At 36.6% G+C, this 16,985-nt stretch overlaps 1 protein-coding gene across 4 annotated transcripts in view; it reads left to right on the top strand.

Annotated features, from left to right (window-relative positions):
* Positions 1–16,985, top strand: part of KIAA0825 (KIAA0825 ortholog) — a 231,294-nt gene that overhangs the window by 115,110 nt on the left and 99,199 nt on the right. For 3 of the 4 annotated variants that reach the window (XM_077171844.1, XM_054652196.2, XM_077171843.1), the window contains 3 exons: positions 208–364; positions 4,765–4,920; positions 8,088–8,182. In XM_077171844.1, coding sequence (XP_077027959.1) covers positions 208–364; positions 4,765–4,920; positions 8,088–8,182 — 408 coding nt within the window. The remainder of the gene's footprint in view (positions 1–207; positions 365–4,764; positions 4,921–8,087; positions 8,183–16,985) is intronic. The other variant, XM_077171845.1, reaches the window with a different exon arrangement.

The raw sequence follows: 16,985 nt of genomic DNA, 5'->3' as shown, positions 1-16,985 counted from the left end.
AGTGTTTTATCTGTTCATCTTTCCAATTAAGGTGATTAAAATTGGTATAATACTGTTATTTAACGCATATTATGTGAGAGATATATGTAGGGCAACATATGTCTAAGTACTTCCAGGTTTTTTTGAATATGTAGTTCTAGCTGAATTGATATTAATATTTTGCTCTTTATAAATTTAACTTAGGACTGTATCTTTTCTATCTTCTAGTGCCTCAGTCACAGTTGAAGGTGCAACATTAGAGGAAGGAGGTATTGCACTTGGATTGTCTGAGCATAATATAAACATGATGGTCCTGGATATCTGCCACAAACCAGGTGGTAGTGAGTACCTGAGGCAGATTTATCACATCATCCGGCTCAATGAGGTAGGGAAACAGCCTTTCCACAGACCAATTAGGTGTGTACTGGCCTGGGGCAACATCTGCTGGCAGCTAAGGGTTAGTCAAGGAGGTGATAATAGTTCTTAAAATCAATATAGAATCCTATATTGTGTTGTAATAGAATCCATTCAGTTTAGGCTTTTGTGCATTTCTACAGAAAAGACTACGTTGTAGGAAACACTGTAGATTTTATTTAGGTACTTAGACAGTAGTATGGCTCATAAACTTCCTTCAGTTTCATGTTGTAGACCACAGATTCATTTTAGGAGTCTGAGCACAGTTTAGAAAAAAATTGAAAAATCAACGAAGACTGTTGAAGAATTGACTGTTACAAAGGTAAAATTACACTTGGTTAATTAACTATCTTGGTTTAAACAAACAAGCAACCCCTATGGCTATACTGAGGAAGTAAATGAAATCTTACTCAATTTAGACAATTCAGTTCAGCCAAAGTGCTTTTAAAATTACAAGATACAAATTCAGATTTATTTGCTGCATATGGAATTTTGGCAATGTAAAAGAGTAATTGCATTATTTCTAAGGCTGTTCTAAATTGCCCCAAGTTACCAAAAGCATTTTGGTTTTATTCACTGAAATAAACATAGGTTTGTTTAAATTGTATGGTTACACAACTTAATTTAGAAAGTTCTGGTTTTAGTTTTAATTACTAAATTCCTTGAATGCATAAGCAGGTGCTTAAGACTCTTGAAAGTGTACAGAAGTGTTTATAATAAAATACAAAATAATGCAAATATAGGTAGAGGCCAGGATTTTTCTTCTGAAAAACCTGGTTGCAGAAAACCCTGACTTAGAGAGCTATGTCTGTAGGGAGGCCATGGAGAGCACCTTAGTACACACACTGTGCTTCTGAAAATAGGATCCAACTGTTTAGTTCCTAAGTAGAGGCTTAAAAATAACCTTTATGAATCTGCCTTTGGAAGCATCAGAAGCAATGTAAGCATATATGCAGAGATGGCAACCTTACATTAGTACAGTATAGAATCTTTTCAAGTTTCAATTTCCTGAACAATTAACTGGTTTAGGAAGTGAAGTGAAAATTATTACTGTAATAAACAAAACTTCCTCACCTGGAGCACATTCAGGATTACTATTAGGTGTAAAGAGATGTGGAAAAGACCATCGAAAATAGCATATACTCCAGAAGTTAGGACAGTTACCTAGGGGACAGCATATGCAGGCTCAAATCTTTATACTTCCTGGTTTATACAGGGAATTGAATCTGCATCTCCCACATCTGAACTAATTCCCCAAACCTCCATACCATTAGCTATCAGCATGGAACTCCTTTTTCCCTTGTTGGAGTTGTTTTGCCTTGTAGAAATAGTGGTAAAAATGCATTCTGTAACTTTTAGGGTCAAAAAATAGAATGATAGCTGAAGGAATAAAATGCACATCCTGGGTTTTGGAGACCCCGATCTAACATCTGACTCCTGTGAGTATTCAGTTAGTTATACAAAGTGGAGCAGCTCCAATAGGAAGTATGAAGCTAAGAGAATTAGGGGGAAAAGGGACTTCAGCCTGACTTTGCACATCCCAGGTGTCTCTCCTTGAATTTCTGCAGCTAGTAAGACCCTTTTTAAAAATAGAACATTTCTCAGTGGAAAAAACTGTATTGTTTTAAAAGAGAAGAAGAAGAAGAGAGATCCTGGCCAGCTTGAGTTACAGAAGGATTTACCTGTATTACTTTCAAATGCCTTTGAAACCATTACAAAACATTTTAATGCTTAGCATGGTATTATGATTATGAACTTTTCAATATTATTTTTCAAAACCTAAATTATGTTTTATGTGCCTGCCCAAGAAATAGATTTGATTGTGTATTCAAAGGTCCACTCTTTTGTTTAAGGACTCCTTGGAATGTCCCGGGATTGTGTTCTTAAAATAAGTTTAGAGATCTTTATGCTACACTGCTTGGTAATCATGTGTAAAAACAAAATCATGGGACAGAAAATTGGTGTTCTTAGTAATATTCCTTAGAAAAGCAGGTGAAAAGGTATATGGGTTCTTGGAAGCTGGATTTTAAAATAGAGATATGATTTTATAAAAATTTTTAACAGTTACGTATACTCAAAACAGTGTTCAGCCCTTCATGTGTTTGCAAAAAAAAAAAAAAAAATTAAAATATTTTTTTAGTAATGACAACCAAAGAGATAACTCTTCTGAGCTGTAAGGCTCAATAATATTCTGTATACTTGATCTGATGCCCAGTCAGTGTACTGAGGATATAGTTCACATGTTTACAGATATGATCTCATATTTTCACATTTTTGAAACATGACCCTTTCAGCGACTATGATATTTACTGTACTAAAGGGCATCTTAATGGTAATGTATTTACCATTGTTGAATAAGTCTCTTCATCAAAAGCAAATCCACAGTATTTTATTAAAGACAGAAAAATACCTTTATTGAGGTCAGTTGTATACCACTTTAATTTTTCAAACCCTGGCAAGCAGGTGTTAGCAAAATTGGTCAAAATCTCCCTTCTAATACCACTGTAACATTAAGAAGCAGGCATTCTTTATTACAGTGCCAGATGCCGCAGGGATATCTCCACCAGAATTGTGCATGTCAAGCACAGAAAAGCTCCTGCTTTATATACTGTATTTTACATACATATTCATTGATTTTCCTAGAACGAACCATACATATAATAATAATTTCCTTGAGACCCATAACATGACCTCCCCACTTTGCGTGTGTGTTCGTCTGTCCCGGGGGTCCCTCTTGTGGTCTCTGGTGGTCCCAGACCCCAAAGTTACCCGTTCAGTGAACCGGTGTTGCTTTCCAAAAAGGGAGCTGAGATGGCATACCCAGGCTGGTTCGTTACTTGGTTAATGTTTAACATGATCCTACAGAATACGTACAGTGCCATTCTGTAGACTACTGGTTTTGCAAAATAAGCATTGTGTCTTCCCACCAGCTGAGCTTCTTCATCTGGCAACACATGGACAGCTATTTCCAGTATTGGTTCTGAAAAAGCAACACAATCTGCTTCTGCTGGCTCTGTTACATCCAGAGGGCTGGGTTGCTTTAGTCTACAGATTTTGTAAAAATGTGTTCATGGAAGGCAGTACATTTATGAAAATTTGGTAGATGTACAGAAATAGCTTTTAAATAACCTCATTCACCGTGGCTCTGAAATCTTTGTTATGGCATAAAGTAGTGACTGAATAAATGAATGGGGAAATAAAAATCCAGGTATTTTTGAAAAGCTGAGTAAAAATAGCTAAAAGAGGGTATGTTTTCCCAGTTGCTCTGTGATATTGTTTTAAGCAGAAAAAAGCTCAGTTTGTTTTTCTTCTTTTGCTTGGTTAGGGATTTTTCCCATATCTAAGACAATTTTGTGATTCTCTTGGTCAGACATGACATTTGATTGCAACCAGCAGAGAGACAGTCCTTCTCCTTCTCTTGCCCTTGTGCTCTTCCACTTTTGTACTAGTACTAGAAATCATGTGGCTTGTTTATCTGGATGAAGCCTTTTTTTTTTCCTGGCTGATTTCACAACATATGCTAGTGCCAACACAAGGGAGAAACAGCTACAGTCTGTGTGGCCTGAAACTGAATTTGTGCCTTTCAGGTCAGGCCATAATTGGGTAAGTTTAAACAGATGATGAAATTCTTCTTTTAGAAACACCTACTGAGAGGCACAGGATGCCTTGGCAGGTAGTTTGCCTGTTATTCCACCTCAGCATTACTGCAAATAAGAGGAGCATTTGCATCCACCCATCCTAATGACTTACCTTGAGTACTTCTCCATGTAATGGACTTCATTTTAATAACAATAAACTGTTTAATCACAGTAGTTAATCCAGCAAATGGATGTGTAAATGTTTCATTATCTCGTTCTTCACGAAATGGTTCTATTTAATCAAAACACTTTATTGGCCTGCAATGATGATTTATTCACATAGTAGTTGAAGAAGTGAAAACAGAAAAGATGGTATCCAAAATAATAATGCATCTGTTACAGTATAGTTTCTAAAATTGCAATGCAAATCATACTGCTTCTAGTCCTTGAATGTGTAAGCAGCTAAAAATAGCTTTCAAGAGTGGGAGAATATTTATTTCCTATGTTTAAATAACATGGTTACAACATGTTAATAGAAGAATTGATTTATAGTAATTGTTGACTGTTTTCCAAAAAGTTTAATTCAAAAGGGTGCATGTTTTCCGAGGTTATTTCTTGTTCATTGTAAAATGGTGATGTTGTTAAAAAGGTTTCTATTTTTTAAAAGATTTTTAATTCCCCATTGTATTAAAAGGAACTTTTATCTTCCAAACTTCTACTTGAAATGTAGGCAAATTTCACATAGAAAGCTAGGTGGCCTGTACTATTCTGTGGTTGCTTTTTCTTCCAAAAGGAATATTTGAAAGAGCAGCTGTCTTGTGAGAATTCTTCTGAAGATGGTGTTACCTCGAGTCAATATCTGCCTTTGACGCTGAAGGGCAGAGAAGAGCAGCCTGTCTTCAATCCTTTCCAGGTGTACCGACAATCTTATGCAAAAGTATTCAATCAGGTTTGTGAAAATCTGAAACCTTGGTTATAGTATATTTCTACTTGTTGGTATTATTATGATCATGATAATGATAAAGACTGAATGTATGACAATGGAGTTATTTATGTGTGTTCACATTTAATGAAGCAGAAAGGTATATTATTTCTTGGGAGTGTAATGAGGGTACCCTCTACAATATCATGATGTTCAAAAAAACATTACTGGCCTCTTCCTTGATCAGAGTTATTGCATGCAAGAGCAATTTGCATTTACTTACACTTTCTGTGTTCAATATACTGAGGGAAAGCCCGTAATAGCAATAACTTTTATTACATCTGTGCAATAGTACATAGGGTTAGTCTGAATCCTTTGAAAATTCATATCAGAACTATAAGTTCATATTTATAATCTTCCTCAAGGGGCTTTCACAGATATGTTGAACAGTCAAGTAAAGAATGCTTTAGAAATACCGAGATTTTACAGAACAGTGAGACTAAGTGAGTTAAAACACACACACACACACACACACAAAAAAGGCATAAATGTCTGGTTTTCTTTAAGTCATACTCATAATATATAAAGGATTACAATTTTCTTATTAGAATTTAGTTTCATTATAATGGAACAGTTAAAGAAAAGAGATCTAGTTGCCTAAATCTCTGCTGGAGCACTCCATGACCAATTCATTACACAAAATGCTAGATAGTTTCTGATACCACTTTTATACTTAAAAAATCTTATGCCATTGTTTCTCATATATTCTTAATATGTCATCAGCGTTTTTGATTCCAGCATTCAATTAAAATATTTGAAAAGATGTGGTATTGCAGTGACACAAAATTCACTTTACAAACTTGTGTGGAAATGCATCCTTTTTCAGTGCAGCCCTGCTTATATACAGTGTAATCTCTCCAGTTTTGACTATTTTGGTCTATTTAATCAGTTATATTGCTGTAAAATATACTTGTTTTTCTTACTTATTTAATGAATGCTTAATCATTGTCATGTTGCAATAAAAGTGTTAATATCCTGAAAAAGGAGACAAATACCAATTCCACAAGGCTGCTCAAGGCTCCTCACTCCAGAGAAGCATGCTTTATAGAATCTTTGAATCAATAGAATCATAGAATACCTTGAGTTGAAAGGGGCCTTCCAATCAAGAATCAGAGATCCACAGAATGGGTGAGATTGGAAGGGACCACCGTGGGTCATGTGGTCCAACCTCCCAGCTCAAGCAGGGTTATCCTAGAGCACAGGGGCAGAGAATTGTGTCCAGATGGTTCTTGAGTATCTCCAGTGAGGAAGACTCACCATTCTCTCTGGGGAGTATGTTCCAGTGCTCAGTCAGCCAGGCAGTAAAGAAGTTCTTCCTCATATTCAGCCCAGGAAGCCAGCTGTTTGATGGGCTGCATCAAAAGGAGCATGACCAGCAGGTAAAGGGAGTTGATTCTGCTCCTCTACTCCATTCTGGTGAGAGCCCACCTGCAGTGCTGCATTCAGCTCTGGGGTCCCCAGCACAGGAAGGACATGGAGCTGCTGGAGCCAGTCCAGAGGAGGAACAGCAAAATGTCACTAGAGGGATGGAGCACTTCTCCTATGAAGAATTGCAATTGTTTGGCCTGGAAAAGAGATGGCTTCAGTGTGACCTAATTGCAGCCTTGCAGTACTTGAAAGAAGCTTACAAGAAAGATGGAGGAGGACAATGTACATGAGCATGTAAAGGGGACAAAGTGGAATGGATTCAAACAGAGAGTAGCTTTAGATTAGATATTTGAAAGAAATTATTTCCTGTGAGAGTTGTGAGGCAGTGTAACAGGTTGCCTAGCGAAGCTGTGGTTTCCCCATCTGTTTAAAACATTCCAGGCTAGGCTGGGCAGAGCTCTGAGAAATCTGCTCTAGTGATAGATGTGCCTTGCACATAGCAAGAGGTTGGAACATAGTGATCTTTCAGATCCCTTCAAACCTCAATCATTCTATAATTCTCTCCTCTGATTCTATTTCAAGTTTAATGATATTATTAAATAGTTCAGTTCCCTTTACCATTAAATTGTACATTTATTTAGTGGTGTGGGACTGTCCATTTATAAAACAGTGATCAGTATAGCTGAGTGTCTCGTTTCCAATGAAAATTATTTCCAGTGCCTGTAAAGATGCCAGAGCACTGACAAGGAACCTTTTCTTGTTCATTTGCTTTCTGTTTTCTCAGTATTTTGTTTTTTCTTGTTACCCTTATTTCCCCTTCGTACTCTGTGTTTCACCTTTGTTTTTCTACTTTACTTTAACATGCATGGCAAAGGTGGGGGATAGGGAGTAAATTAGGTAAGGTGAAGGAAAGTGATGAAATATAGATGGGAGGAATAGGAGGATTGCAGTGATTCTGCTCTCCCAGAGGAACCAAGTGTTGTCTGTAAGAAGAAAAAGATACACTCCAAGTTATACTTTACTATTTATTTAGGTTTATTTTCATTGTTTTGACTTGCTTAAACATTTTTTTTTACTACTCGGTGATGTTTCAGTGTTACGGCAATAACTTTGTACTTACTTCCTCCCAAGAAGATTATAGTCACTACTTGGCCATTGATGACAATGATAAGGAACATTATGCAACAGGATTTACTGTTTTTTTAAAAATAAGAATGTTGTGTATGGTCTCTTGTCTGCCCACTGATGATGTAGATTGCTTTTGTTTATTAAATAAGCACTATGGAGTTATACTTGTTCCTATTTTCTAGATTTAATGCTGTTTATAATACAGCATTAAATCACTCTAATTATGATACACGTTACTTCTTCAACTCCAGCTATGCCAAATTTTTCATGACATAACTTTTTGCTGACAGCAGAAAATACAAATTGCTGTTACATAGAAAGTTACCAACTATTTTGCTTTTTGGACAAAGAATAAAGCTCACAGACAAAGTAGTTGATCAGAATGCCATCAACAGTTGGAATAATAATGGTTAAAAAAACTGATTTGTTTTTTTTATAAACTGTGGCTATGTCCCTAATTAATTAATTGCCATTTTATTGGAATAAAAACTTTCTTCTGTGGAAATGATTGATAACATCTTTCTAAGTCCTCATTCTAGATGCCCCTCTTTTGTTAGTATATCATAGCTGGAGCTTTAATGTACTGATCATATTAATGCTGATGAATAACTAACTAGCTTCTTGCCATGTATCAACAGTCAGCCATTACTGAATGGAACTGGGATTGGTCAAGCTTGCTGCCAGGTCACTTGGGACTGAATCAGATGGCCTTCAAGGTGCTGCTGTCACACAGGTAACGGGATTTTGGCAAATCATCACATTTTCCTTTTGTATTTTTGACTTTGTCATAGTGAATTCACAAAGATTTTAGTGGTGAAATTTGTAAAGCAAATTCTGCATTTCTTTTAAAATACATAGTTTTAAAAAGTAGCAACATGTTTTCTGTAGTATTTGATCCATACTCAGATGTCTTTCAATTCCTGTTTTGAGGTGTATAATTTGTTCTTTGTGTCTGAGACAGAAGTATATGAATATATGTTGATATTGCACTTAAAAGAGGCTTTGGAAAAAATTAGTAACTTTTGCAAACCTATACTGCTCAGGAAAATTTCAGCACAGAATTTAGGCTATGTTTACTCAAATTGCAAAGGATCTTAAATTCAGTTGGGGGCACCACAAGTGTAGCTAGAAATAGAAAGTGTTTCCTTAATAGTTTTCAATTAATAAAACTTTTACTCATATTTCATTGCTTTTTCACTTGTAAAATGTAACTGCTTAATTCAGAAACTGCAATATCTTAAATTCAGAAAAATTTAGGTGGAATTTTTTTTGGGGGTAGTGTGGTTTGTTTGTTTGTTTGTTATTTGTTTTGTTAATATTTGTCACTTGTGAAAACTTACATGTTGCACACTGAACTAAGACATTCACTTCTTAATTCTTAATCCTCCTGATGATACCTAATAAGATCCCATCAGTCAACTTTTGAACTGACTGTTCCTCTAGCAAGAAACTAGAGTGATGATTTCAAAAGTGTGTGAATTTGCATGTCATAAAGGTTTTGGGGTTTTTGTCTCATTTTCTCAATTTATCACTATCAGTTAGTCTTAAACATTTAATTATTCCTTCATTTCAAATAGTTTTAGTCTGTTTTGAGTCTTCCATCTTAATTCAGATAAGATTACTTCTTTCCCTACCCAAATTGTTCTTTCCCAAAAGTTTAATTGCACAAAAAATCATGCCAGCAAAAATTTGTTATTCCGTTCTCTTCTTGATGTCCTTTGTTACCTGTTACCAGACAGAATGTGAAACTTCACAGACTTTTTGTGTTAAATGTCAGAGAAAATACAGTACTATTTTTTATTTTTATTTTGATGGTTCTCCTGTTGATTGCTATCTCATGTCCTTCATTAAAAATGAAGTAGATTGTCCTTCTAAAAGAGGCTCTTAGACTAAAACTGGTTCTTGAACTTCATGTTATTGTCGTCAGTATGAGCCAAAGGGAGCAAAGGGCTGCTGTGATTTGCAAAGGAAGTATTTTGTGTGGACATTTCATATTCACTGTTCCCTTAAAACGCATTTTATTTTTCTTCTGATCTCTTTATAGATATTAGAAAGAAATCATGTGTATGCCTCCTCTCTCCTTCTCTGTATTTCACATCCTTGTCATATCATCTATTTTTTAAAATTTAATTAATTTCCTAATTGTTGTAATCTTTCCTAATTTGAAAATGTCTTAATTCATTGCCCTTCTACATGGTAAGGAAATTCTCATCTAGAAGTGACATTATGCAAGTAATGAATGATTAGAGCATGGATCTATTATTTCAACCACTCTGCAAACCAGCACATCATTTAGATCCACTGTGATCATAAAAAGTAGAATAGCTGATCCAGAATCTGCCATAGCAGCTGGCATCGACAGCACACCTTGTCTTTATCTGACTTTATTTTTATCATAGCTTAAGAGGGTCTGCTCATACTTTCCAGCTGACTAGGACAATTCTAGCTGTTCTTGTGGCTACACAAACAAGCTTTGCAGGAAGACTCAAGTGAGCCCTATCTTTAGGTGATTCTTCCTGATCCTTCCTAGAACTGCATAAATCTGCATTACTTGTGCTCAAGACTTAATGTTCAAGCTGAATGAGTGTGTGATTATTTTGACCTCCCATTTATGGTGGACCTGTTCTGTTTCTACTCTTTCCCTCCTGAGATGAGTTAAACAAAACCACAGGCAGTACTTGAGCTGTTTCAGAACAATCAGTTTATAAAGTGGAGCACCACAATATTTAAATTACTCCTTCCTTTGACACATGCTAAAGCTTTCCCTGAATAGTTATGTCTCTGCGGGCAAAAATATTTTCACCAGTTCACAGTGATGTTAGAATGGTATTTATTTACTTATTTTCATATTTCAAGAAAAAATACTGTCAGTTGCATATGAAGTTTAAAAAGCACAGTCTTTCTTTTGAGGAAAAAAAAAAGTGAAAATGCTTAGGGGACTCATTTACAAGGGAAGTGCTCCCCTAACCTAGTTAATGACTGAGTTAGGTGAGAATGTGTTATGAGAGCATTGTCCCAGAGCCAGCAAGTGTTGGGCAAATTAATTGGTTGGTGGTTAGGGGAAAGTAAAATACTTTTAGGACTGGTTAAAAAGGAAATGAATTGTTGTCTACTACTCATTGCTGGCTTCACACAATGATGGGAATCTAATCCATGCATTCCTGTGATCCTCAAAGTAAAAGCGTCCAGGAAATTTTTCAAATTAAAGATGTGGTGGTTGTAGGGCTCCGGAATCCTCTCACTGATTCCCTGAAAGGGGCTTACAGGGATTTACGTAAGCACCCTGAGTTAGATGCAAGGGAGGAATACAAGATACTCCTCAAGAGTCATAACAGTAAAAACTTAACTGGCAAACTTGAGAAAATCAGGGAACTTTAGAAAAACTTAAAAGCAACATTGAATCAATAAAAAGCATTTGACAAAACATCAATTTAGTGCAGTCTCGTCCGCGGCTACTGGAGCTGACGGGTGCTGGCTAGCCGCTCCCAGAGTGACCGGTGGAGACCACGAATCCCGCCACTCCCAGGTGCTCTGTGAGAACCCCTGAGTAGTGGCTACATCTGCAGTGTGGTGACGCAGGCAAGAGCGGGACTGCGAAGCACTGAGGCGAAGGAAGGAAGGAGTGGACACACGTGCGGATGCCAAGGCGCCTCATCGACCCAGGCAGGGCCAGTAACGGTGTCAGGGAAAAAACCTTGGGGAGGCACTGATAAAGGGGAAGCGTGTGATGGGAGGAGACACGAGGGAACAAAGCCCAGGGGAGGAGCGAGGGACACAACTGAACCAATAAGAATGGCCCAGGGGAGGGAAAAGGCTCAGGGGACAAATCATATCTTAAGTAAGGGATGATTGACATAGAAATTTCTCAAAATGAAAGGGGTTGGTTACAATGATGGACAGGTCACTGGTGGGAGGAACAAACCATTATGAGGGAGAACATGGGGGGAACCGAGGGTCAAACCAAATCTTAACTTATAAAAAATGACCAACTTTACAATAAAACCCGTATAAACGACACAATGCTACAATTTAGCAAGCTCTAAGGCCATTGAATTTAACAAACTTCAACCTATCTGATTTTAATTTACTCAAAAATAAATAATACGTATGTATATATATTATGTATATAGTTTGAACTGGAAGAATAAAAGTTAAAATGTATTTCTCAATTATACTTGAAACAGTATCTTTTAGCAATAAGACCATTAACATTCAACTAACCTATGAACTTGATTTATACAGGTTTAAAAAATATCCTACACACATATGCCTTTTCAAGTCTTGGACTCACTTGTCACTTGTTCATCCTTTTAGCTACTCCAATAACAAATGGGAGTTCCTTACCTCTAATACATGTATTAAAGCAAGAAGAGCAATTGTTGTTTAATTACCCATATCTTCACTTATATTTAGTGTCCTGCTCATAAAGTTACAGTTGTTATTGTCTGGTCAAATCAGTGTGTTGAAAATCAGCAAGTACTTAGCAGTAGGTAAAAAGCTCATGTGTTGTCAACACTGAGGCACAATTCCAGAGCACACTACCGTGCATTATTCTTCTTGTGTATGTACTCTCCTTTATATAAAAGTTAAATTTATGACCATTAATTTTCAGAGGAATATCTTGGCAATTTGTACATGGTTAGAAGATATTATTATTTTGTAGGGCTTTGAGATGTGACTTGCTGTCTGCAGTTGTGCAGGACTTTCAGGTGCACTGAATACTCTACGATAATGTTAAGATATTGCTGTCACTATAAAGAGGAGGAAAAAGAGACATTTTTGTAACATGTGAAGCCATTATCCAGTATTGCAGTTATTTGCAGTTCTGAAGAGGAATTCTGAAGAGGAATTGCAGTTATTTGCAGTTCTGAGATTCCCTCCTCTACACTTAGGGATGTTCCACTAAGAGCTGGTGTCTGTGCAGGGACAAGTAGTGATTTAGTTGGAATGATGTAGATCCTGCTACAGGAGCATGCTGGGAGTTATAGAAATAGATAGAGAAGAACTCGTGACTGGCAAAGCCAACAACAGTCAGGACCTTCAGAACAGAAAGCTTAACAACTTAATAACTAAGAGAGGAATGGGAATGTGTTACTTTTACCGTAAGTGTGTCAGGTGAGAAATAGTAACAAGTTTGAAAAACTATAGAAATTAAAACTAGTATTTGTTCAAGTGGATAAGAAATGCTATAAAAATGTCTAAACTGAAAATTAGAATTTGATTTCCAACAGACAAGCCAGTGTAGCTCAAGAAGAACTTTCCAGAAAATGTTTATACAGTGATATGAGCTTAAATAGTTTTAAGTTGGAACAGGATAGCCAAGTATCTTGCCAACTTTTGGTCATGTGTTGATAAAGATTCTGAACTTCTGAAAGTTGAAAAAATGGAGATGTTTATATATTGGCTTTCAGGAAACTGTAAAAAATTGAGTAAGTTTGTTTTTTACAAAAACTGGATAAAATCTATCGGCTTTCTAGTAGCCTCTGTTGCTACAGCTACAAGTCAACTATTAATGATGGTTGGTGAAGAGCAAGGGTGCCGTTAATACTGCAGTAATCATCACCTGCTTGGTGTTACTGTAAGTGATGCCATTACAATGCATATGAGAACATTTGCACCAAAATACATATAAACTCTCAGATCCCTTGGACTAGAGATTTTTTCATAACATAGTCCAGACTGCATTCTTGTTGATGAACTACTGGACTGTTTACAGGTCGGTCTGCTTTTTGGGTGGGTTAAAAATATCATTAGCAGCAGAGTATTGTCCTAGGATTGAGAAAATCTTGTATCTAGTGTCTCTTTATTAAAATCCTTTCAACTGTACTGCCTTTTGCAAATTGATTTGTTTATACAGTTGTGGCATTTTTTTCCCCATATTAGAGCTAAGGGATAAAATTACGTGTTTTGACTTTGATTAAGCTTAATAAAACTGAAGTAAGAAAATCTTGTTTAGAATTTTGAATGATTGCAGGGCAAAATTTGCATAGCTCTTGTATATTCTAGTGAATACACAGACACCATCTGTTGAGAATGATAGCCATATGGTGAACTATTTATAGAAAATGTTTATATTCATTGTGTTGTTGATTATCTAGATATCCAGAAAACGCACTTTTAAAATCTAGTTTATCAACGTGTGGAAAAATTTATTATGTAGTTTTGAAACTGAAAAGAATGCCAACAAACTGTATGTGTTTTGTTGTCTGTCAAAGATTTTTTATAAAACTTTACAAAAGTCTCTAGTCTGAGAAATGAGTGAAAAAAAACCTCCAGGGTATTAAAAGATGGGAAGTTCTCTAACAATTTTGTTTGTGAAAGAAACAAATGATGGAAGAGCAGTTACTGACACAATGCCAAGACAGAGAGCTTATCTGCATGGCAGAGGACAGCAGTCTTATATCTAGTGTACTTCTAGGTATGTTAATCTGTCTTCTAAACTGCAGATGCTCCCAGATCTTTGGTATCCAAATTTGCTGGATATTGGAAATTTATACTGTTGCTACAGTTGCAAGTCAACTACTAATGTTGGTTGGTGAAGAGCTAGGGTGCCATTAATATTGCAGTAATCATCACCTGCTTGGTGTTACTATAAATGATGCCCTTATAATGCATATGATAACAGACTTTCTAAAATGCGTAGGAGGCTATGAAAGGCAGTATCTCATTGCTCCTGTATCAAAAGAAGCAGGTGAAAGGTATTAATCCATTATTGTACATCTTTTGGTTAATCACAAAGTCAGGCTTAGACCCTGGTGCTGGATGTATGAAAAAAAAAGCCAATGGGATTTTGCGGAAAATCTCACTTTTACCTTTCTGGGTAAGCAAGGTTCCTGTTCCATAAATGAGTTGGTCAATAACAAGGTATATGTCACACATCTGTCATCACAAGGATTATCTTTTGTCTGCTTATCCTCTTCTGACATAGCTAATCAAACCATACTGTGACTTTAAAAAATCTGTTAGAAGTAGGCTTAGTTCCTTGCCTGGCACTTCTGAAGCATTGGTGGCAGAACATACATCAATAAGCAAAAGGGAACAGTAGTACACACTGTTTGACTGCCACTCAAGCCCCTATCATGTATACACTTACAGCGTGAATTTCACAAGTAAATGAGGATAAAGATGAGGCTCCCCATATGCAATACACTTTTCTGATTGTTATCAGTCTCTCTCTTGTGCAGATATATTGATGAATAATATGACAAAAAAATAACTCTCTGATGACAATCTCCAACAGAAGGTGCTAAAAACATAAGGATTGCCATATCCCATTTAACCTTACTTAATATGAGCTACTTTTTAATACTTGGGAGTCTTTTATGATGAGGCCTCTGCTAGCCTTGAAATACAAAATCATGTACTAACCAGCTCTCCTTTAATTAACAACTATAAAATTGCTTAAATTTTATAAAAGGTTTCCAATACAATGCTAATTGGATGCTTTTTTTGATACTCAAACCTGCCTTCAAGAAAAAGTGGAAATAAAATGAATACAAAAGTAGAAAGTATTGTAAGAAGAAAATATTGTAAGAAGAAAGCTGGTACATCTTTTTGCATTCAAAAATGTAGTAAGCACAGCGTGTTGGCTAGGGCAGAGACCTGTGATCCAAACTTCTTTCTTCTAATAATGTCTCACACTATCTTGGTTCCCCATTTAAATTACATTCCCCATTCAAATCACATTTGTCTGCATTTTTATATCCTTTGATATGCTTTTGTCTTGGTTTAGGAATGGTATTCCACAATGTAGTGCCCCATGCTGAGACTCTCCAAACCACTGAACCACTGCTTACTCATTTCCCCCTTCCCTCCCCTCCCCCGTGGTGCTGTGGAGAGGGGAATTGGAGGCACAAAACATAAACATCATGGGTTGAAACAAGAGTAATTTACTGGAAACAATTCACTGAATGAAGAAAACAAGTAGTAACAGCAACAATACTAACAACAGAGGGTACAAGAAAGAGGCAAGCAATTCACATGGAAACCCCCTGACAAGAGATAATACCCCACTGCTCCCTCCACCCCACTGTCTCCGAAGAAAACCCTTTCCCCATACCCAGAAAACTACATGAGGTGGTATAGAGTAACCTCCAGGTCTCAGCCATGCCCCTTCGTGGCTAGTGCAAAAATTAACACTGTCCTGCCCAGAACCAGGATGGCTTTATACTGCTAGGTATATTCAATGTATTGTGTTAATAATACATTTGTGTATTTATTGTTAGGATTCATTGGTTCCTTTAAAGGTATGTATCTTTTCTTCATAACCAAGTACTTGTATTCTATAAATCATCACTTGGAAGTGTGGCACTTCACTGTTTTATCACTGTATAATTAGCCTGGTTATTGCTATCCTGTGACTTGGGTGGCTTTTCTTAAAAACAGATATTTCCTTTCATCTGTAAATAATTTGCCCTCCTTTCAACTCTGTCTCAAATTCTGTTCTCACTAGGGATTCCTAAGTGGAGATACTCATGTTCATTTTTCTTATCTATTCTTTTCTTTTTCCTCTTTCAGACCTCTATTGATCCAAGTTTCCATTCTTAGTAGATACATAGTTATATAGCAATTGTAAGTGTAATGTAAGTGTAATGTGTAATTGCTAAATGTATAAATGTGAATTATTGGATTCAAAGTACTGACTTCCCTGATTGTACACAGCGACTTAGCTTCTCGTCTTATCTATAGACTTTCTTGCTACACCTGCAAGGGAAGAGGCTGCAGGGCACAAACTGACAAGCTAAAAGTCTGTCTTGTCCATCAAGGCATTGTTTCAACCTTTTTCTGCTTTTAGATAAGGGATGTTTCATCAAAGTTTTAGTAATGTAGAGTAATTCAATTTCCATACAGGGATCTCAATTTCTTTGTAAGCTGTAATGAGCTGAGACATGCAAGTTCCCCATAAGGTAGAGGGGGAAGTATTAGTATCAGAGTTAAACAAATGGAAAATCTGGTCATGCAAGTCACTTTTAAGCTTTCTTCTACGCTGCAAAATTGGTCTGTAGCAAAGTAAAGAGTAGAACCTAGTTCTTTTGACTAAATTTAAGATACAAAGCTATCACATAGTAGCTGATCTGTGGTGGCTGTTGCTATCCTCAGTTCCTTTGTGGCAGCAAAGGGGAGGTGACTCAGCTTTAGTGAGGCTTTAAGGGTTATCTAATTTGAATCACCTTGCATTCATTTTAGGAAGTGGTAATCCCATTAGTTTTTCTCTGAATGGGATGGGGAACACTGTATGCTTTGTCCTGACCTTAAAGTGTTCACTGTTGCAACAAAAAAGCACTTGCTTTGTTCTTGAAACAGTGAATATTTCAAGGTCAGGACAAAGCATACAGTGGTGGTGGCCACAGTGCAGATCCCAGACCTTTGCAGCTGTAACTGTTGTCTCTTAGAGCTATGGCTTTCCCAAAGTTATTGACTTCTCTCATGGCTTTCCTGAATGTACTTCCTCTGTCTTGCCAGGTTGGCACTGCTTAAGAAAGGATGACAAGTGTTAGAGGTCTTATTGCTTCTTCCCTAATTTGAGTTGTTAATGT

Source organism: Agelaius phoeniceus, chromosome Z, assembly GCF_051311805.1.
Source record: "Agelaius phoeniceus isolate bAgePho1 chromosome Z, bAgePho1.hap1, whole genome shotgun sequence".
Taxonomy (NCBI): Eukaryota; Metazoa; Chordata; class Aves; order Passeriformes; family Icteridae; genus Agelaius; species Agelaius phoeniceus.
Note: the sequence above shows the minus strand (reverse complement) of the source record. Positions and strands in the feature narration are given on the sequence as shown.